Here is a 16,873-nt window from a genome sequence, read left to right on the forward strand (position 1 = left end):
CTCCATTTATGAAATGGTATTATCTTTAGACTTAACTTTATTTTAGAAAATCATTATATTGGAAAGTCATTAGTAGCCTATAAACAGCATTGTCTCTTAAATGCCCTGTGCATGTCTGCATGCATTTGCATTGTGTATGCCAATATGAAAGGGAGCAGAGTCATGACATGAGTGTGTGAATCCACATCTGTCTCTCTCTATCCCTCTCTCCCTCCTCACATACATCCTCAATCATACTGGTGACAGTTCCAGTCCCAGTATACAGGGCCGGGATGATGAGGTGGGGGTCGGTCAGAGGTTTGAATTGCAAATCCGCTGCCTTCTGTTGGCGTCCAAGCTTTCGCGGGCCCTTCCCTGTCTTCATTCATGTGGTAATGAGGAGTCAGTGCAGGGGCAGATAGACAGATCGACCAGGGGCCTGGCGTGGCGGGGGTGAGGGTGAGGGAAGAGTGAGGCGTTGGTGGGGAAGCAGGCGGGAAAACGATAGGGGCCTCTGACAGTGGAGGCCGCAGTGGAGGTTTTGAAAGATGATGAAGACATGACGAGCCTTTCGTTATGGGATGAGGAGTATGCAGTCAGCTCAGAGGGAGGCAAAGAGGCAGAATATGGAGTGTGGGTGGGATTGTCATGGCTGTAAATTTCATGAGTTGCCCAGGAATGATCACACCATCACTGGGTGTCACATCATATTTGCTAAGCTGCTTTGAGGTTCAAGTAGCTGCGGATGATAAGCCGCGCTTCTGTTGTTCTCTGGATTTCTTGTGCTTTCTACATCTCAGCACACAGTGAACCGAAATGAATCTTTACATCTAATTGATGAGTGTTCACAAATGTTTGCAATACTTATATTTAATATGATTTTTTTTACAGGGGTACATATTTAAATTATATTTTGAAACATTTTATTTTTTAAATGTGTATTTTAAATTGAAGATGGTGTGATTAGCTGTTAAACCTTTGTGGTCGTACTCAATCTAATGTCCTTCATGCTGTGTTAGTAACACTTGAATACATAATACCCTGTTAAAAGCATGTGCTTTTAGAACCCAATGCCAATATCATAAACCCTTTAAATTACAATGTGTCCTCCCTGGACTCAATAAAAACATGATTCCCTATCTGATTCATGAGGTCAAACATGTTTTTCTTAGATTATTTTTAATCAGACTACTATTTAATTATGTGAAGGAATAGTGCAATAGTGTTTTTTTATTTTTATTTTGTTGGATGTCCCCATCCTATATCCCATCCAATCTTCGGCCATCCTCATCTCAGCCTCTCACACTCAAAGTCGGATGTGATTTTAGACATTTCTTGAAATTTAGAAAAGTTTCATATCTGCCTGTAGATGGATGTCAAAAGTCAATGCTACGCTGCCAGGCACCAGCTATAGAGCAGCCAGGGTCACACATGATCAGATGACAATGACCCACACAATGGATTAGCTATAAAAGGACTGGGGGGAGAGATTAGGGGTGAATTGATGACGGTTGGCTGGCTGGTTGGTTGGCTGGCTGGCTGGCTGGCAGGCCTCGGAGATCCTGGTTCTGTTTCAACAAGGAACATAAAGAGCTGAAATTAACATGTACCATGATACCAAGCAGAGAGAATCCTCTTAGAGATTACATCCATAACATGTTACGCCTATGCAACTGTATGGAAAGAGGAGACAAAGAGCAGAGTGAATGATCATTTTCTATTGTAGCAGATTATGGAGCATCCTGTCCTCTTCTATTCTGTCCAATTCTATTGTATTTTATGTTCTACATTTTGGCTTTCTTTATGTCGAGAATGCAATAATTATTTTACTTTCTGTCTTTTCCCAGGGAATGTTTCACCTGGAATAAACTGGACCCCTCCATCAGTGTAACAGCTGCCAGGTCGCACGACTGCCTCCTTCATGAAGGGGGTAAGCAACACGAGCAACAGCAGTACTCCTGCAACATCTGTGTTGTGGCACACATTACACACATGTTGACAAAAGCACACGTTGATACAAAAACACATACGGACACACGCTTACACATGCATGGGTACACACACGCACACAGTCCATCTGTCTTTGTCTCCCTCCCACTGCCATCACCGTGGGTCTGTCTGCAAAACAATGTGTGGTGATTCACACACACACACACGCTCACTTCATACGGTGCATTTCTTCAGTTAGGAAATGAGATACAGTGCATATTTTTTATGCATTATGAACATTACAAATACTAATGGAGTAGCTCATGATTCAAGAAACTAGTAAACTAACAAGGGTGTTCTGGTCTACATGGACAGGAACCAATAAAACTCAGGACTACCGGTCACCTAAACTGGACCAGGAAGCAGGATGTTCATGACTACAGCTGACTAGAGGAGGGATAACTGTCGACTGTAGATAAGAGAAGGTTAAGCTTTGGTTTGACAGTGAAACAATGTCCCCTGTTGGCTACCAATGTGCATTGCAAGAGAATGGCTCCTTCAGGACAAGGTTAATTTTTTCAAACTTTATAATAACTATTATTAATAAATGGTAAATTGACAATTAATTAAAATTCAGTTGATAATTATTTTACTGTTAAGAAACAATTAAATGATAATAATAATTTAAACATTATTAATTAATACTTTTATGTTATTTTATCATTTGTTTGTGTAATATTAAATAATTAGTTTATGAATTATATTTTGTATCATAGCTGATTACGATTACAATAACTTCGTGATTACATTCGTAATTATTGTTGCACACATTACAAAACCTTTCATATACTATATTTAGCATTTGTTTATGATTAGCACATTTTTTGTTAAATGCCTATAAACATTACATCGATAGATATTTGTAACACTTTGTTAATGGTTAATAATTAGTTTGTAAACCGACTATAACATTGTTTATAGATGTTTTACTAATCATTTGGTAATCATTAACAAATACTTAATATAGTATATAAAATGTTATGTGTGCAACAATAAACTGTTAAAATAACATAAATTATAGTAAAATGATTAATTATATCATTTCATTGTTTTTTAACAGTAGAATAATTGTAATAACTAAAGTTAGCAAGTATTACTGCTGCTTACTATAAAGTGTTACTACCTTTTATACAAATCCATTCTAAACTAGTTGTTTCTAAGTATCTTAATTGGAACTATAACAAGAAATATATAGAGAAGTCTGGCAATTATCTTTATCTTTCTAATGTTTGTCCACATATCCTTTGCAACATTGTGCAACAATTAAGGCTCGAGTCACAGAAGAACCGGCTACATCAGGCTAGAACTACAGAGGCAACACTTAATTGTTGGTTGAGATCTTTTCATGTGACTATCATTTGATGAATGTATGTTTTTTTTCCTGAACAAAACCAAACCCTTCGACACAAGCAATCATTTTATTTGAAAAAAAGTGAATTGCTATGTACAGTACGTAAAAAAAACATGAGATCAGTCCTGAAACATTTCTTGTCTTTTTGCTTTTCACGTTCATCTCACGCAGTCCTGTTATAAAAAACAGGAGAATCCACACACTGTCAGAGAGCATTCCTGTACAGCATTCAGCAGAGGACAAATAAAAACATATTACATCATCACTTCTTCATCATCAGTGTTATCAGATATCAAACCTAAACCAGTAGGTTTGATATCGAATAACATTGATATCAAACATTGGTCTCAAAACACACACAATAAATTTTTTTGTGTATATGTCTTCCTGTTACATTGTATTACAATTCATGATTCAGTGTTTTTTGCTGACTAAAGATCGCCCCCTGTTGGACCACAGTGGGAACTGGCACATGGCTCCTCACCTCATCTGTACAGGTTCAGAAGAGAAAGCGGGAAAATAAAACACCCATTTAAGAATCTCTGATATGCAACTCTCGGACAGAAGGATATTTTTTTTTTAGAATGATTTGTTTGATATTTTATATGACTTTAGTTCATATATAGATTATCAGTTTGGATAGGGCTAGGAAGAACAGAGGATATACATTTAAAAAAAGAAGGCGATGTCACGGGCAAAATGTGAATATTGTGAAGTTTCTGCTCCTCGGGGGTGTGAGCCCTTGGTTGAAATGATTGCATAGCTCTGAGAGTCGGCTCCAGCCCTCTCAGGCCAACATGCTGTTAATACAGCAATGATTTAACACTGAACAGTCAACCAGAAATGTAAACCCTTAGCAATAAAATGATTAGCTCTATTGCTGAAACACAAAACATACAAGCGAAAGACATTCTCTGTAGCATGGCTGTGGTCATTATTTGACTCAGTTTGGGAATTTCTTTTTATCATTCATTGGTTATTAAACTGGAAAAAATGAAAAGATGAAAAATAACATTTCTGTCTGTTTGGTGTCATTCAAGATTATCCACATACATGAAAGATCTCCACTGTATCATCTGCATATTTATCAAGTTTGACACGTATTTAAATTAGTAGTTTAAAGCAACATTTTTGCTTGATATAACATTTATAGCTGCATGCATCAACCATTTCAGATATTTCTGCAACTTTACAAACCATATGTTCATAAATGTTTATATACTAAGTGAAACATTGCTTAAACTAAATTTAAAGAGTACACCCTCACATTTTTTCCTCTGTCTCTTCGTGCCGTTTTAAGCTAAATTATGTTCAATAAGACACAATATCAAATGTAATAGTCAAACGGCTACAACAGAAGGAAGTTCCTTTGTCCTCCTAACATAGCAAAGCCCTCGTATTGCTGCATTACTTCTGCAAATGTTTCATTTCTGATACATTTTTTAATGCATGCCTGATAAATCTTTAATAGGTTTCAATGGGACTGCTTGATACATATTTAATGAGCTTTTATGAACATGGCTCCCTCAGAATGAGCACTGGCAGATTCACATGAGTTTGGTGAAGCAACATCCATGATGTTTAGATATCCTTTGATCAGAACAAATAAAGACAACATTAAAAAAAAAAGAAAAATATGAAACATTAATGAAGTACAAAAAAATTAAGGAATGTAAACATACATTCACACACACACTCGAAACATCTATATATGACCTATGCAAGTTATTGTTAGCATTTCTGCTACAGTGTGTGACAGCAGTCGGTTGAAACAAGAGAAAGTCTGTTTAATTGGAGCAAAGCCAAACTCTGCAGCTCAGTTTGGCCCTCGGGACGCACCGTACACATGTTACCGTTTGTACCACGCAGAGGAGCTGGTCATCTCCCCCATCTTCTTTTCCACTTAGCTCATCTCCTCTCAGGCACTATTTAAATATTTTAGCGCCAGGTGAGGAAGTCCACAGTGAGTGCAACACGTGTTATAAGTGACACCCTCTTTTCCGAATTACTCCCTGCACATGCTCTGTTAGCTGCCTCTTCATTCACTCTCACCCCCCTCCCTGTGTTCATGCTGGACTCTTCCACATCATCCTTTGCAATGCAAAACAAGACCATACCACAATGAGTGGTGAGTGCAGATGGGGATGTTTTGGCGGTGTCGGGGCAGGTGCTATAGCTCGCTGTGGCGCACAGGAGCCTCTAGCTTGTGTGACAGAGCGGTGAGGACCTTGTCGAACTTCTCGTAACGCTCCGATTGGCTGCCCTCAGAGCCGCGGCTGCCCCACAGGAGACGCATCTGAAACTCTGTCTGGAAGATCTCGTGTATTTCTGCTCGCTCCTGGAATCCTGGAGAGGAGAGGAGTGGATGTTACTCTTTGTAAATTACATTGTATTCATGATAATCATTGTTACCAGTAAACAAAAACGGTAAAAATAAATAAAATAATTTAAATCCCATAAATAAAAACTAAAACTGAACCGATTTTAAAAATAAACATTAAACACTAATAAAAACTAACTTAAATAAATGACATTGGCAGAAGTGTTTAACCTTTGTTCTTCTATTTAGAATAGAAAACAAATACATTTGATTAGAAAATATTTGGAACTTAAAAAAAAAAAACAATAAATAATGTAACTTGAAATATTACCATCTCAAAAATACTGTAACAAAAAAATAACTTAATAAAAAGAAAACTCGCAAATTCATGATGCAATGTCACAATTGAAAGAAAATTATATTAAAAAAGTAAATATAGGGTAATTAACAAAATAGTGCTGAACATTTAAATCTATCATTCTGTGTGACTCAATAATCCACTAACTAGCCTTTCAACCATATCTCATGACCGTCAGAGCTCTTTTCCCTTATACAGTATATGACCACTTATTATCACACGACAGGCTTTCCACACTCCAGGTCACTGGATGACGCCTGGAATTCTCAATTAAATAATTAAAACTTCCTAACCTTAGATGAACTAAAGATTGCTTGAGCTGAACCAATTTCGACAACTGTATGAAGTATGAAGATCTCAACTTTGGATCATAGGAATGTTGATGAGAGCAGCAGACTGAGGTCAGGCCGATCGATGGCAAGATATAACAGGAAACAGATGTGAGCTGATAGCTATCGACACACTGTTCAATAAAGCAGTAATAGCCTCAAACTGAGAACCATTGGGGAGGTATTAGGGATCAATACAGTTAACATAGTAGCCACACACACACACACCACACACCAAATCAGGGATACTGAACACACTCATTAACAGCATGACATGCAACACAGAACCAACTGTGAGAAAATGGCGTCTTTTCATAATATCTTAAGCTCGGTGTCAAATAATTGACAAGGTTGACTGTAAATGCTAACATTAGCATGCCAACATGGTCACAATGACATGATGCTGATGCTTGTTGATATAATGTCTCGCATGTTCATCGTCTAAGTTTAGTGCGTTAGTTAGCGTTTAACACAAAGTACAGCTAAGGGTGATGGGATTAGCTTTGAAGGTCATTAACTGAAGTATTTGGCGTACACAATTTTGCTAGTAGAAAAGTCAGAGGATTATTCAACCTGCGGGGAACATGAATGTGTGCATCAAATATCTATCCATCCAATAGTTGTTGATAAGTCTGAGACTGCGGGCCTCCCATCGGACAAAGCTTTCTTATTTTCGCTCAATTCCTGGAGCCTATGGGATAATGATTAGGATATTTGATCCCATAGACACTCAACAATTGAGCCAAGTTAGCTTTATATTGTTCTTTGACATTACTTCCAACTACACTAAATACATTAAAAAGGTCTGTCCTATTTATTCGTTTAGGATTTAGGCTATTCTATGTGATCTTCTTTTGATAACTAATGTAATGTTTTTGTTCACATGCATTCACTGATCCTACCCTGAAACAGTTTGAGGCCCCCTGGAGACACTTTGGAAACCTCTGCTCTAGAGGAAAAGTCAAGGGAATCACCAAAACCATTGGGATTCATCGTCTGGGAACCATGAATGTCTTTACGAAATGCCAATCCAACCAACAGATGTTGCAATTTCTCTTTACCATAGTGGAGGACGGCCCAAATGCCCAACAAATGTTTATATGCCGTACATATGGCATATAAAAGCACAGATGCTCTCTCAGCAGTCACACTTCCAATGACAGCCCTTGGTCTTACCCTGCAGTTTGGTCTCAGTGTTGGTTCTATAGATTCCCCCGTTATGTGCGATGGTACGAGCCGCTTCTAGGTGGTACATGACCACGTCTACTCCCACCTCTGCACTCTCCCAGGGCTCCAGCGCCTCCCCTACAGCCATGCCCCGCTCCAATAAGGACAGGACGGGAATGATGTGGGGGAGGGAAGTGTTGGACAGGGCGTTCGACTCTGTAAGCACAAGAGTGTGTTCAGTTTCAGCTGTAAATAAATACACACATTTTTGTATGAAACTCATTTAAACCATGTAAACTATGATCTCACCTTTGCCATCGTTCATATTCTTCATGAAAGGTTTGAGTTTCTTCTCGTATAGAATAGCGCCCTCTGTGTGTCTCTGGCGTAACGTCACCCACGTCTGCTCCAGGCGGGAAATCTGTAGCAATAAGTTAAGTTTAGGAAAACAATTTGATGGAAACATTTGGAGTTTTTGTGTTCATGAGGGCAACTTGTATCTGCATCTCTCCCACCTGTGGCAGCTCCAGGGCTCTCATCACAGCAGCAAAGCCAAACATGTTTCCCAGGTTGCTTTTCAACTCAGCTGCTAATTGGATGGTTTTGTGGAGTAGGGCCGCTCGCTCCTCTGTGCTTCCTGTACAGCCGAGCAAGTCCACTGCCATCATGATAGACATGGTGTAGAACCTGAGAAAAGAAGAGCGTGCTATTCAATAAAATGCATCAATAAAAAGTTAATTACTGCTGCTGATAGGGAAGCCGAGGATGTTGAGTCAAAGCCTATTTTGAAAGCCACTCTAAAGAAAATTCACATTGTGGCAGACTGTAGTGTGTTACAAGATAATAACAGAGGAGGGAAGAGAAGAGATGGAGGGGAAGAACAGAAGAGTACAGATAATCAATAGCTGAATTAATGAAGGGGTTGGTGAGTGATGTATAAAAGGAAGACAGTGGGGGGGGGGGAAAAAGTGTGTTTGTACCTCTCCAGTAGGTCAAGTCTTAGCTGGTGTCCATGTGGTAGTGTCAGTAACTCCAACCCTGAAGACACTCCCATCATCCTTTGCATGTCTGATGTTACGCCTAATATTCTCGCCACCTGTTCAGTGAAAAAAACAAAAAAACAATTACTGTCTTGTGACTATGTGATTATGCATATCAGAATGCGTGACTGTGTTTTGTATGCATACGTTAGCATGTGTGCTTGCATGTGGACTGCATATATTTGTGTGTGTGCGTGTGTGTGCATACCATGCAGTCTGCCATGGTGATGTGTTTAGCCGCGGTCCTTGCATCCACCTCAGCCAGCAGCTCTTTGACTCTCTTCAGTACCGACATTTCCAGAGGCTTATTCTCAGCTGGTATAAGGCAAGACTCATACCTGCACAGGAGCGATTATTACACCGCATTAGAAAATACTCAACCCGGACAGAGACACAAGTACTGGCGAGAAATGAAAGAGAAGATTGTTGTAAAAAACAAAAACGTTGCAACATAATGTTTTGTAACCTGGTAGACTCATCCAGTGGGCCAGTTGTTTGCTACATGATCAACTTAGAGTCATAAACTCTGCATCTTCTTTGAACCAATGTCGCGACCTTACATTCTGATGTTAAAGAATTGTGAGGTGTGTTCTGAGCGGGGTAGCCCAGCTGAAAGCGCCCTCTGCTGGGCAAGCAATTTAAAATCCCAATCCTAAATAAGATTAAACATATACTGTTCAGTGACATTTCTGACAATTTCTTGTTAGTTATCTGCCGATATACACACGATGATACCAGTACATCTGTGAAAGGCTCAAATCTGTTGATAAGATGATGCAGCCAATTAGTCCCACGACTTAAGAAGGGGTCTTAAGGTTATTTGTTGAATTACTTTGAGTAATAATAGTAATTTCAGCCTGATATTACATAAACCAAGTTACTAACAAATGGTATCCGTCCAATCCTCTGTCACAGATAAGCAAGGCCTGTCATCCATTTGTTTGTGGACGACACTTTTGAAGCCTCTATTTTGACATTTCAGAGGTTGCAGCTTGCTCTGGACATATCAGCAACTGGACTAATACATATGCAATCCAAATAAACAGTCATTATTTTCACCAAGTGACACCCGACAGTAGTTCTAACATTAGTGACATTGTGTCCTAGACATGCCAGCCAGTCAGTCACTGGCTCACACTGGTGCCTCAAACATAAGTCGCCTCTTCTGCCAATTTCCCCAGTAGGGTTAACACTGACGATAATCCCCCCTGCTCCAAAATTTCACAGGGGATGTTTTTAGATGCCGACTCAGTGTACTTAACCATTCTTTCTGTGACAAGCCTCATCTGCTGTGTCCTCCCATGGCACTGTAAGCCAAATAAAATACAGTATCTGCTGTGTCTCTGACCACAGCACAAAGTCTGCCCTCAGGCAATTTCCCACAGGATTATCAAATGTTCACTCAAGTCTATTTTCCAGTCTCTGCTCACTCATAGCTGGACTGCAGTGCCTGGTGGAAATTGCCTCACTCCACTATTTTGGCCCTCTATGGCAAAATGTCAGCAGGTGAATTGACCTTTGAACGCACCAACTTGAATGAATCCTGCTGTAGTGATGAGCTCTAACTGTGTCAGTTACAATGTTTCTTCAAGGCTCCTTTCAGCAGTCGTCTTGATCAACAATTCAGTGGAAGTCTTTTCTATTTGTTTGTCTTTTCCAGCAAATCTGACTCTACTGGAAGGCCAGCCATCCTGTGTGTGTGTTTGTATGCGTTTTGTACCTGGATGGCCTGAACGAGGACGCCGTCTCCACCTGTGGGGCGCTGAACATCCCCTCTGCTTCCTCCCTCGCTCCTTCCTGCCTCCCTTCTTCCACTCGCAATCGCTCCACGTAGCCTTTAGTCGGGGGTTTAGGGGGCCCAGCGGGGCAAGGTCTGAGGTCACAGTAGCTCCCTGCTGTATCTGAGGAATGCGATTGGAAGCTGGGATGATGGGCGGGCGTGGAGTGTGCAGAGTGAGAGGTATGCGCAGGATGCTCTGGAGGATTGTTACTGGCTGAGGGGCTGAGCTGAGGGTCACTGGAACGACGAATCACGGGGGAGGGCGGGACGATAGCCAGGACGCGCCCGCCTGAGTGGGCTCTCTGCCTGGTGACTGAAGAAAGACGTGTCAGTTACTTATGGAGATGGTTTGTGAATGGGACGGGAGAGCTTTTATTTATTTATGTGTTGAAGTCAGTGTGGCACTTACTAGCACTATATGCAGGAGACAGTGGGGTCTCCCCAACAGGTGACAAGGGGCAGCGATACTCCTGAATCTGGTCCATGCTCATCGCACAGTTCCGCATTGCGTCTTTATGATGGTGGATTGTCGACGGGCTGCAAACACAGCATTTTTTAAGAGGTTAAAAATCTTTGGCTATGGATTTAAAAGCTGTCAAGGCAGTGAAGGGGAGCTCACAAAGCAGTGCAGTTCAGGGTGTCACATTAACAGTTTCACACGACAGGAATGGTGTCAGTACAGATGCAAATGCTAACTATTTTAGGGTGAGAGAAGCGAGAGATGTTTTAGTTGGTACAACCTTGAAGACAATTCTTCTTCATGACACACTCATGTGCAATTTATGAATTTAAACCATATTTAGGACTTGAAAGCAGGAGCAGAGAACATCAGTGTGGCTTCTTGGAGAAAAAAAAATGCACTTTAAAAGTAATGTTTGAAAGGTGCATAATATATGTGTAGTCCATTAACACTGGGAAATATATTTATTTATTTTGTGGTTTGGACCAGTGCTTTAAAAGCTTGTTCAACTCCTTTCCACACACAGCGAGGCTGAACTGTATCATCTATGCACACAACATATTTGTCTGCTCCTTCTTTGTAGATTCAAGTTTCAAACAGCCTTGTTCCGTTTGAAACTTGAGTGATCAAAGTGGCCAATTGAACAAGTGATTTCGCAACTTCTCTCTGAGGATACTAACACTTGATGCTCATCATCCAGGGAAGGTGCTAATAGTGCATGTGAAGTGAGGGAATTGCAGGACTGTGGGAGGAGGTGAACTAGTTTAGTGCTCAAATACAACACTCGTGTCACACACACACACACACACACACACACACACACACACAACCTGCAATTGGGCACAAGTTCCGGCTCTGGTTCTGGTGTTGCCACTGGTGTCTTAACTGGACTGGGACTGTCTGAGTCACTGATGTATATAACATAAAGCAAGAATGAAATATGATGAAGACTGCAAAGAAGAACTGTCAGGGTTATTATTATTGACTGCTCAGCTGCACAAAAAAACAAACAACCACGTTGTCCCGCCTCACCTGTGAGGTATCATCTTCTCCATCGTCAGCCCATCTGTCATGGTGACGCTCCGTCTCTTGATGTACGCTCCCCTCTGACTGGACGGGGAATAGGCGGAGCCTTGCTTGCTGGTGGCCAGAGCAAAGGTGGCCTCCAGGTAGCGCAGAGGGAGAGTCCTGGTGACCGGACAGTAGATGTGAACTCCGCTGGACTCGGAGACCGGTTTGCGCTGGCCCACGTAAAACCGCACAAGCTCCTGGACCGAATCGAAGCTGTCAGACTCCAACATATACTGCACCTGAGGATGAGACTAAATAAATTAATATAACGTCTTTGTTTGTTGGTGTATACCTGCTGTAATTAGTTTGCACTATGAACACGTTGAAAACCAGAGCACCAAGATCACTTTAATATCACTCAGGAAGGTAGATGTTTTGGAAACACAGAGTTATTTAAGTGGGGACCAAAATATGTTGCAGTTCCTCTTAAATAATATAATTTCTACAGCTCTTAAAACCAATTTACAATGTGCAGAAGAATCTAATAACTGCTCTGTGCACAAAACAATAGGCCTTTCACACAGCAGACATTTTTTGATTTGTCATAGTAGGAAACGCACAGGTGTTACTAATAACACTAACGATGGCTCTGTTCTGCCCAGCGAGAGTGATGAGCCAGCGTGCATGATACCGGGAACCTGAAATCAAAGCGGCAAAATGGAATTCAGCCATCATTCAGTTCATTATTTACACCTGTGCTTTCCCTGCTGTGACATATCAAAAAATGTCTGCTGTGAAAAAGGCCTATGAAACAGAAATCAGCAAGCAGGGGGGGGGGGGATGTCGGATTGGAGGCAGACAGAGAGGCACAGCTGGTCAACGAGGCACACCTGCATCAAATTAGCCTGCCCATGTAACTATTTCCATCATTGGCAGCCAACGAGAGAAAATAGGCCTCTTCAAATGGAGGATGGATCTTGTCTTGCCAAGCACAGGTGTAAATATTAATGCACTACATTCAGGTATGGTGCTGATGTGAAGGGAGAATTCTTTTTGACCAGTTGTGACAAATACCATTAATAATGGCTGTTCTAATGCCAGGGCTCTGTGCTGTTGTGCAGAAATGAAACCGAGCCGTCGTTGATGTTATTAGCTACACCTGTGCTCTCTGCTCCCACCCAGAACAAGGACTTAGTTACTTTCTGTGCTGAAGGTCTGATTGTTTGCTCTTTTATAAATAATTTAAATAAACTAGAGAGAGCACACAGCAACAGTAGATTAATCTCCACTACGCCTACATAACAAAGTAAAGACATGCAGTAAAAGCTTTAATATGTACCTTGGTTTCACTGGATTTGACCAGGACTTTGCTGATCTTGAAGTGCATCACCTCATTATCCCACCGACAGGTCAGTACGTAGTCACCCACACTGGTCAGAGAGTCACGCACAAGGAAATCTCCATTACGGACGATCAGAGTCGCTGACACCTAGACAAATAATTGAGAAAAATATGTATTTAGTTATTAAAAGGAGACAAAAGGCTCAACTCTTAAAGCACTTGGAGCTAACTTGGCTCACCATGCGACAGCACGTTTGTGAATATTTAGTTTCTGACACTTTTGTTGAATTATTGAATTTAGAGAATCATGATTATTTACAACAATGCCTCAGGACAGATTGTTTCTCTGAACAAACACAACCATCTCTCTCTCCCTAACAAAATGTCTCTGCTATGCACAGTTTGGCAATGATGGATAAAAATGCCAGCGACACTGGCCGCAATGACTTTTTGAGGATAAATTTTATCGAGTTCAGCACTATTGTAAAAATGAGTTATTTTGAATTTATTGACAAAACAAGCAATCCAGAAAAGCAATCTTCTATTCATGGTAAATGGAACAGCTTGAGGCTGTACATCTCGCTGATACCAAACACTGCAGATGTGTCTCTGGTGTCTGCAAGAAGAGATCGCAAATATTGATCTAGTGAGTCATGAAGGAGAAACGTATTTCAAACTGGCTCCCTTTAAAACTACCTGCAAAGAGACGGCTGATGAAGGTGTGACGCTTTGAATTCACTCATCACAGAAAACAAGGCATGAAATATGCAAAGCAGCACAACACAAGGTAAACAGTGCTTCACCGACCAGCAGGAGGCAGTATATACACAGATCAAAAGCTCAAACCAAGAGCAGCGTCCTCTTATCTCTTCCATTACGAAATATAATCCTGTTGTGTTGGGCTTTTTGTTTTACACTCACAGTTTGGACCTAAAATAAAATATATATAATAATATTACTAAAGCCACATTAGTCCATACACTTATAACTTGTGCACATACGGGAAGTCTTCACTTTATAAAGGGAAGAAAGCGAGCAGAAAGGATATAGGATGTACAGTGTGTGAACTCTAGTAACTAAGTATTGTTTTGGTAACCACGGTGCTTAGGGTTTCCCCCAAGTTTCCACTGAACCATGAATAAATGAATATTTTATGCAAATAAAAAGAGGAAAGACTCACAGATGGCTGATTTGAATCTGTGTTTATGTGTGTTTGAGAGAGAGACAGAGAACAGAGGTTGATCAGGAGACAGAGGCTGCATCTATGAACGAGTGTCCTCCACATGTGCATGCAGTGTGTGTGTGTGTGTGTGCACGGTTGCTGTTGTGCGTCTCTGTATCCGTGTCTCAGTCACCAGCTGTGAAACTCAATTGCGTACATCAGCAACACACACAGCTGTCTGTTTGGCAAAGTTTCCCCTCCTTCTGAACGCTAAAGCAATTTCTACTGAGCTGTGACAGATGACGGGATTCAGTAATCAGTGTCATTCTGTGTGTAAAGCATTTAAACTGCTTTCAAAGCCAGAAACCTTGGCCAAATAATCACTCAACTAATACTATTGGTTGACAACCCACACAAACACTATTGTGTTTGTACTTTTATCTCATTTCATTCTGGCGTTTTGAAATATAACATGAGATGTGGGGGAATTAAAACCACAGCAGCAATCTTCAGAATTAGTTTATTCATAATTTATTTCACTGCCATTGGGACATGGAGTTTAACTTGAAGCTTTTTATTCAGATCTCAGTGAATAACTAAAGGTTTAAACAGATTAGACTAGTATTAAATTAGGTTTTTAGTTATTTTTAGTTTGAAAGTGTGTTAGGTGAAATGCATTACAGATTATTTGATTTATCCAAAACACAATGTAAAACTAGGGCTGCAATCTATTAGTAGTTGAAAAAATGGCCAATCTAAACTTCCCACAATGACATAAAACAGAACAGTTCTCACAGCTAAAGGAATATGTTCATTATCAGTTAATCTGCAAGTTAATTTCTCAATTGATTGATTGTTTTTTTAGTCTCCTAAAATGTCAAAAAAGAGAAAAAAGGCCAATATTATTTGTCAGTCCATGTTAACGTCACAATTCATCTTAAAATGATATGGAACAAAACAAAAAAAAGAAGCAAATATTCACATAATCTGTTTGCTTGAGAAATGACTGAAATAATTGATCAATTTAAAACTTTTTTGCGTCGATTGACTAAAACAATGAATTGGCTCCAAAGGGCTGCCTGCTTCTATGCGTGCGTTTGTGTATGCACTGTATACATTTTGGGTGTATGTGCTGGGATATACTGTGTACAGGAAGTGCGTTACCTCAAGGGTGTATTGCCCTGGATGTAGTATCTGTGTACCCATCTGTTCCCAAACATCCGTTCCGCACTCCCAGCGTCATCATAGCTAACTCGAAGTTCTGTGCTGTGCATGTATACAGATGTGTGTGTGTGTTTACCTCTCTGGGTATGTGTCCATGGTACCAGCCATGGCTCCTGATGTCAGCAGCGCTCAGTTTCAGCTCCTCTTCCAGCTCCTTACGAAGCTTCTCAGGAGGAGACTCCAGCAGGTACTTCTCCTTGGAGAACTGCGCGAAACAAACACAAGAAGACAAGAAGACATGAGTGGGAGTGAGGTTACACAAGGGACACCTCACATGTTGCCCCTAAAGTGTATTTACATGTAAGATCATCTCTCTCTCTCTATATATATATATAACTTTTATTTAGTCAGGCACATTCCATAGAGATTAGGATCTCGTTTTCTAAAGGGACTTGAGTACGTACATATTTTTATACCTACGTGACTTAAAATGTACAATAGAAAAAACAAATGCTGAAAAAATACTTCACATGTTTTAGTCGTTTAGTCGCATCGTTTACACAAATACAAAAAGGCAAGCACAGAAACACACACCTGTGTCACAGAAGGCGACACTGCAGGGTAGCAACACTGCTGCCTTCCACACAAAACACACACACACACACCAATCCAATCGACCCTGACCTGATTACTAAGAGGCAGAAATAATCAAGAGCCCGCTCCTATTGTTCTCATGTACAGTGGAGACCTTTCTTTAGCTCCCGAGTGTAGTCACTCCGGACGGCTTATAATAATGCCAAATACACACTCACACAAACAAGCTGATCAGATTTCAGAGCTTCATATTTCTTAGAGGAACGCTTGGGGTGAAATCTGGGTTGTAAAAGATAGACATAAGTTCTGCCAAATGTTCATGGTTAAATACAAATAATCTTCAAGCTACGCGTGTCTGAGGTATTGATACTAATGAGCATACAAGCTTCTTAAGTGATATTGACACCTGCACAATCAAGCTCTGCGAGGAAACTGTGCACAATGAAGGAAAAATGTTTAAAGAAAGTACGTGTTCAAGTATCTGATCTACTCTACTATTTGAGGAGGCAACGAAAAGGAAAAGTAGGAAATCCCACACCGGGACCTTGATGTTACGTGACTACAGCATAACAACCGATGATTGTGGAAAGATTGAGTTCAGATAGACGATCTTAAATGAGGCAAACAGGGGACACACAAACACAAACTCTTACACAAATAACCTCAAAACACAAGAAATCCACACAGGAATAAACAGCGAAAAGGAAATCAACTCGACTCTTCAAATATGAGGAGAAATGAGACTGGAGACCAAAATAAACAGTAAACAGCCTTGTCGCTAAGGCTGGCCTGTCGCTCCTCCTAATATTTTCCTTCAATCTCTCTCTC

General features: G+C 40.5%; 1 protein-coding gene across 2 annotated transcripts in view; it reads right to left on the bottom strand.

Annotated features, from left to right (window-relative positions):
* Nucleotides 1–3,367: 3,367 nt before the first annotated feature.
* sh2d3ca (SH2 domain containing 3Ca) overlaps nucleotides 3,368–16,873 on the bottom strand; it is a 48,393-nt gene continuing 34,887 nt past the window's right edge. Inside the window, exons 5-16 of one of the 2 annotated variants that reach the window (XM_029444382.1) lie at nucleotides 15,588–15,716; nucleotides 13,124–13,273; nucleotides 11,806–12,083; nucleotides 11,604–11,681; nucleotides 10,723–10,850; nucleotides 10,254–10,626; nucleotides 8,742–8,871; nucleotides 8,474–8,589; nucleotides 8,009–8,180; nucleotides 7,803–7,914; nucleotides 7,503–7,709; nucleotides 3,368–5,665 (exon numbers count right to left, since the gene is read on the bottom strand). In XM_029444382.1, coding sequence (XP_029300242.1) covers nucleotides 5,490–5,665; nucleotides 7,503–7,709; nucleotides 7,803–7,914; nucleotides 8,009–8,180; nucleotides 8,474–8,589; nucleotides 8,742–8,871; nucleotides 10,254–10,626; nucleotides 10,723–10,850; nucleotides 11,604–11,681; nucleotides 11,806–12,083; nucleotides 13,124–13,273; nucleotides 15,588–15,716 — 2,049 coding nt within the window. In that variant the 3' untranslated portion in view covers nucleotides 3,368–5,489. The remainder of the gene's footprint in view (nucleotides 5,666–7,502; nucleotides 7,710–7,802; nucleotides 7,915–8,008; nucleotides 8,181–8,473; nucleotides 8,590–8,741; nucleotides 8,872–10,253; nucleotides 10,627–10,722; nucleotides 10,851–11,603; nucleotides 11,682–11,805; nucleotides 12,084–13,123; nucleotides 13,274–15,587; nucleotides 15,717–16,873) is intronic. The other variant, XM_029444385.1, reaches the window with a different exon arrangement.

This window comes from Cottoperca gobio, chromosome 12, assembly GCF_900634415.1.
Source record: "Cottoperca gobio chromosome 12, fCotGob3.1, whole genome shotgun sequence".
Lineage (NCBI taxonomy): Eukaryota > Metazoa > Chordata > Actinopteri > Perciformes > Bovichtidae > Cottoperca > Cottoperca gobio.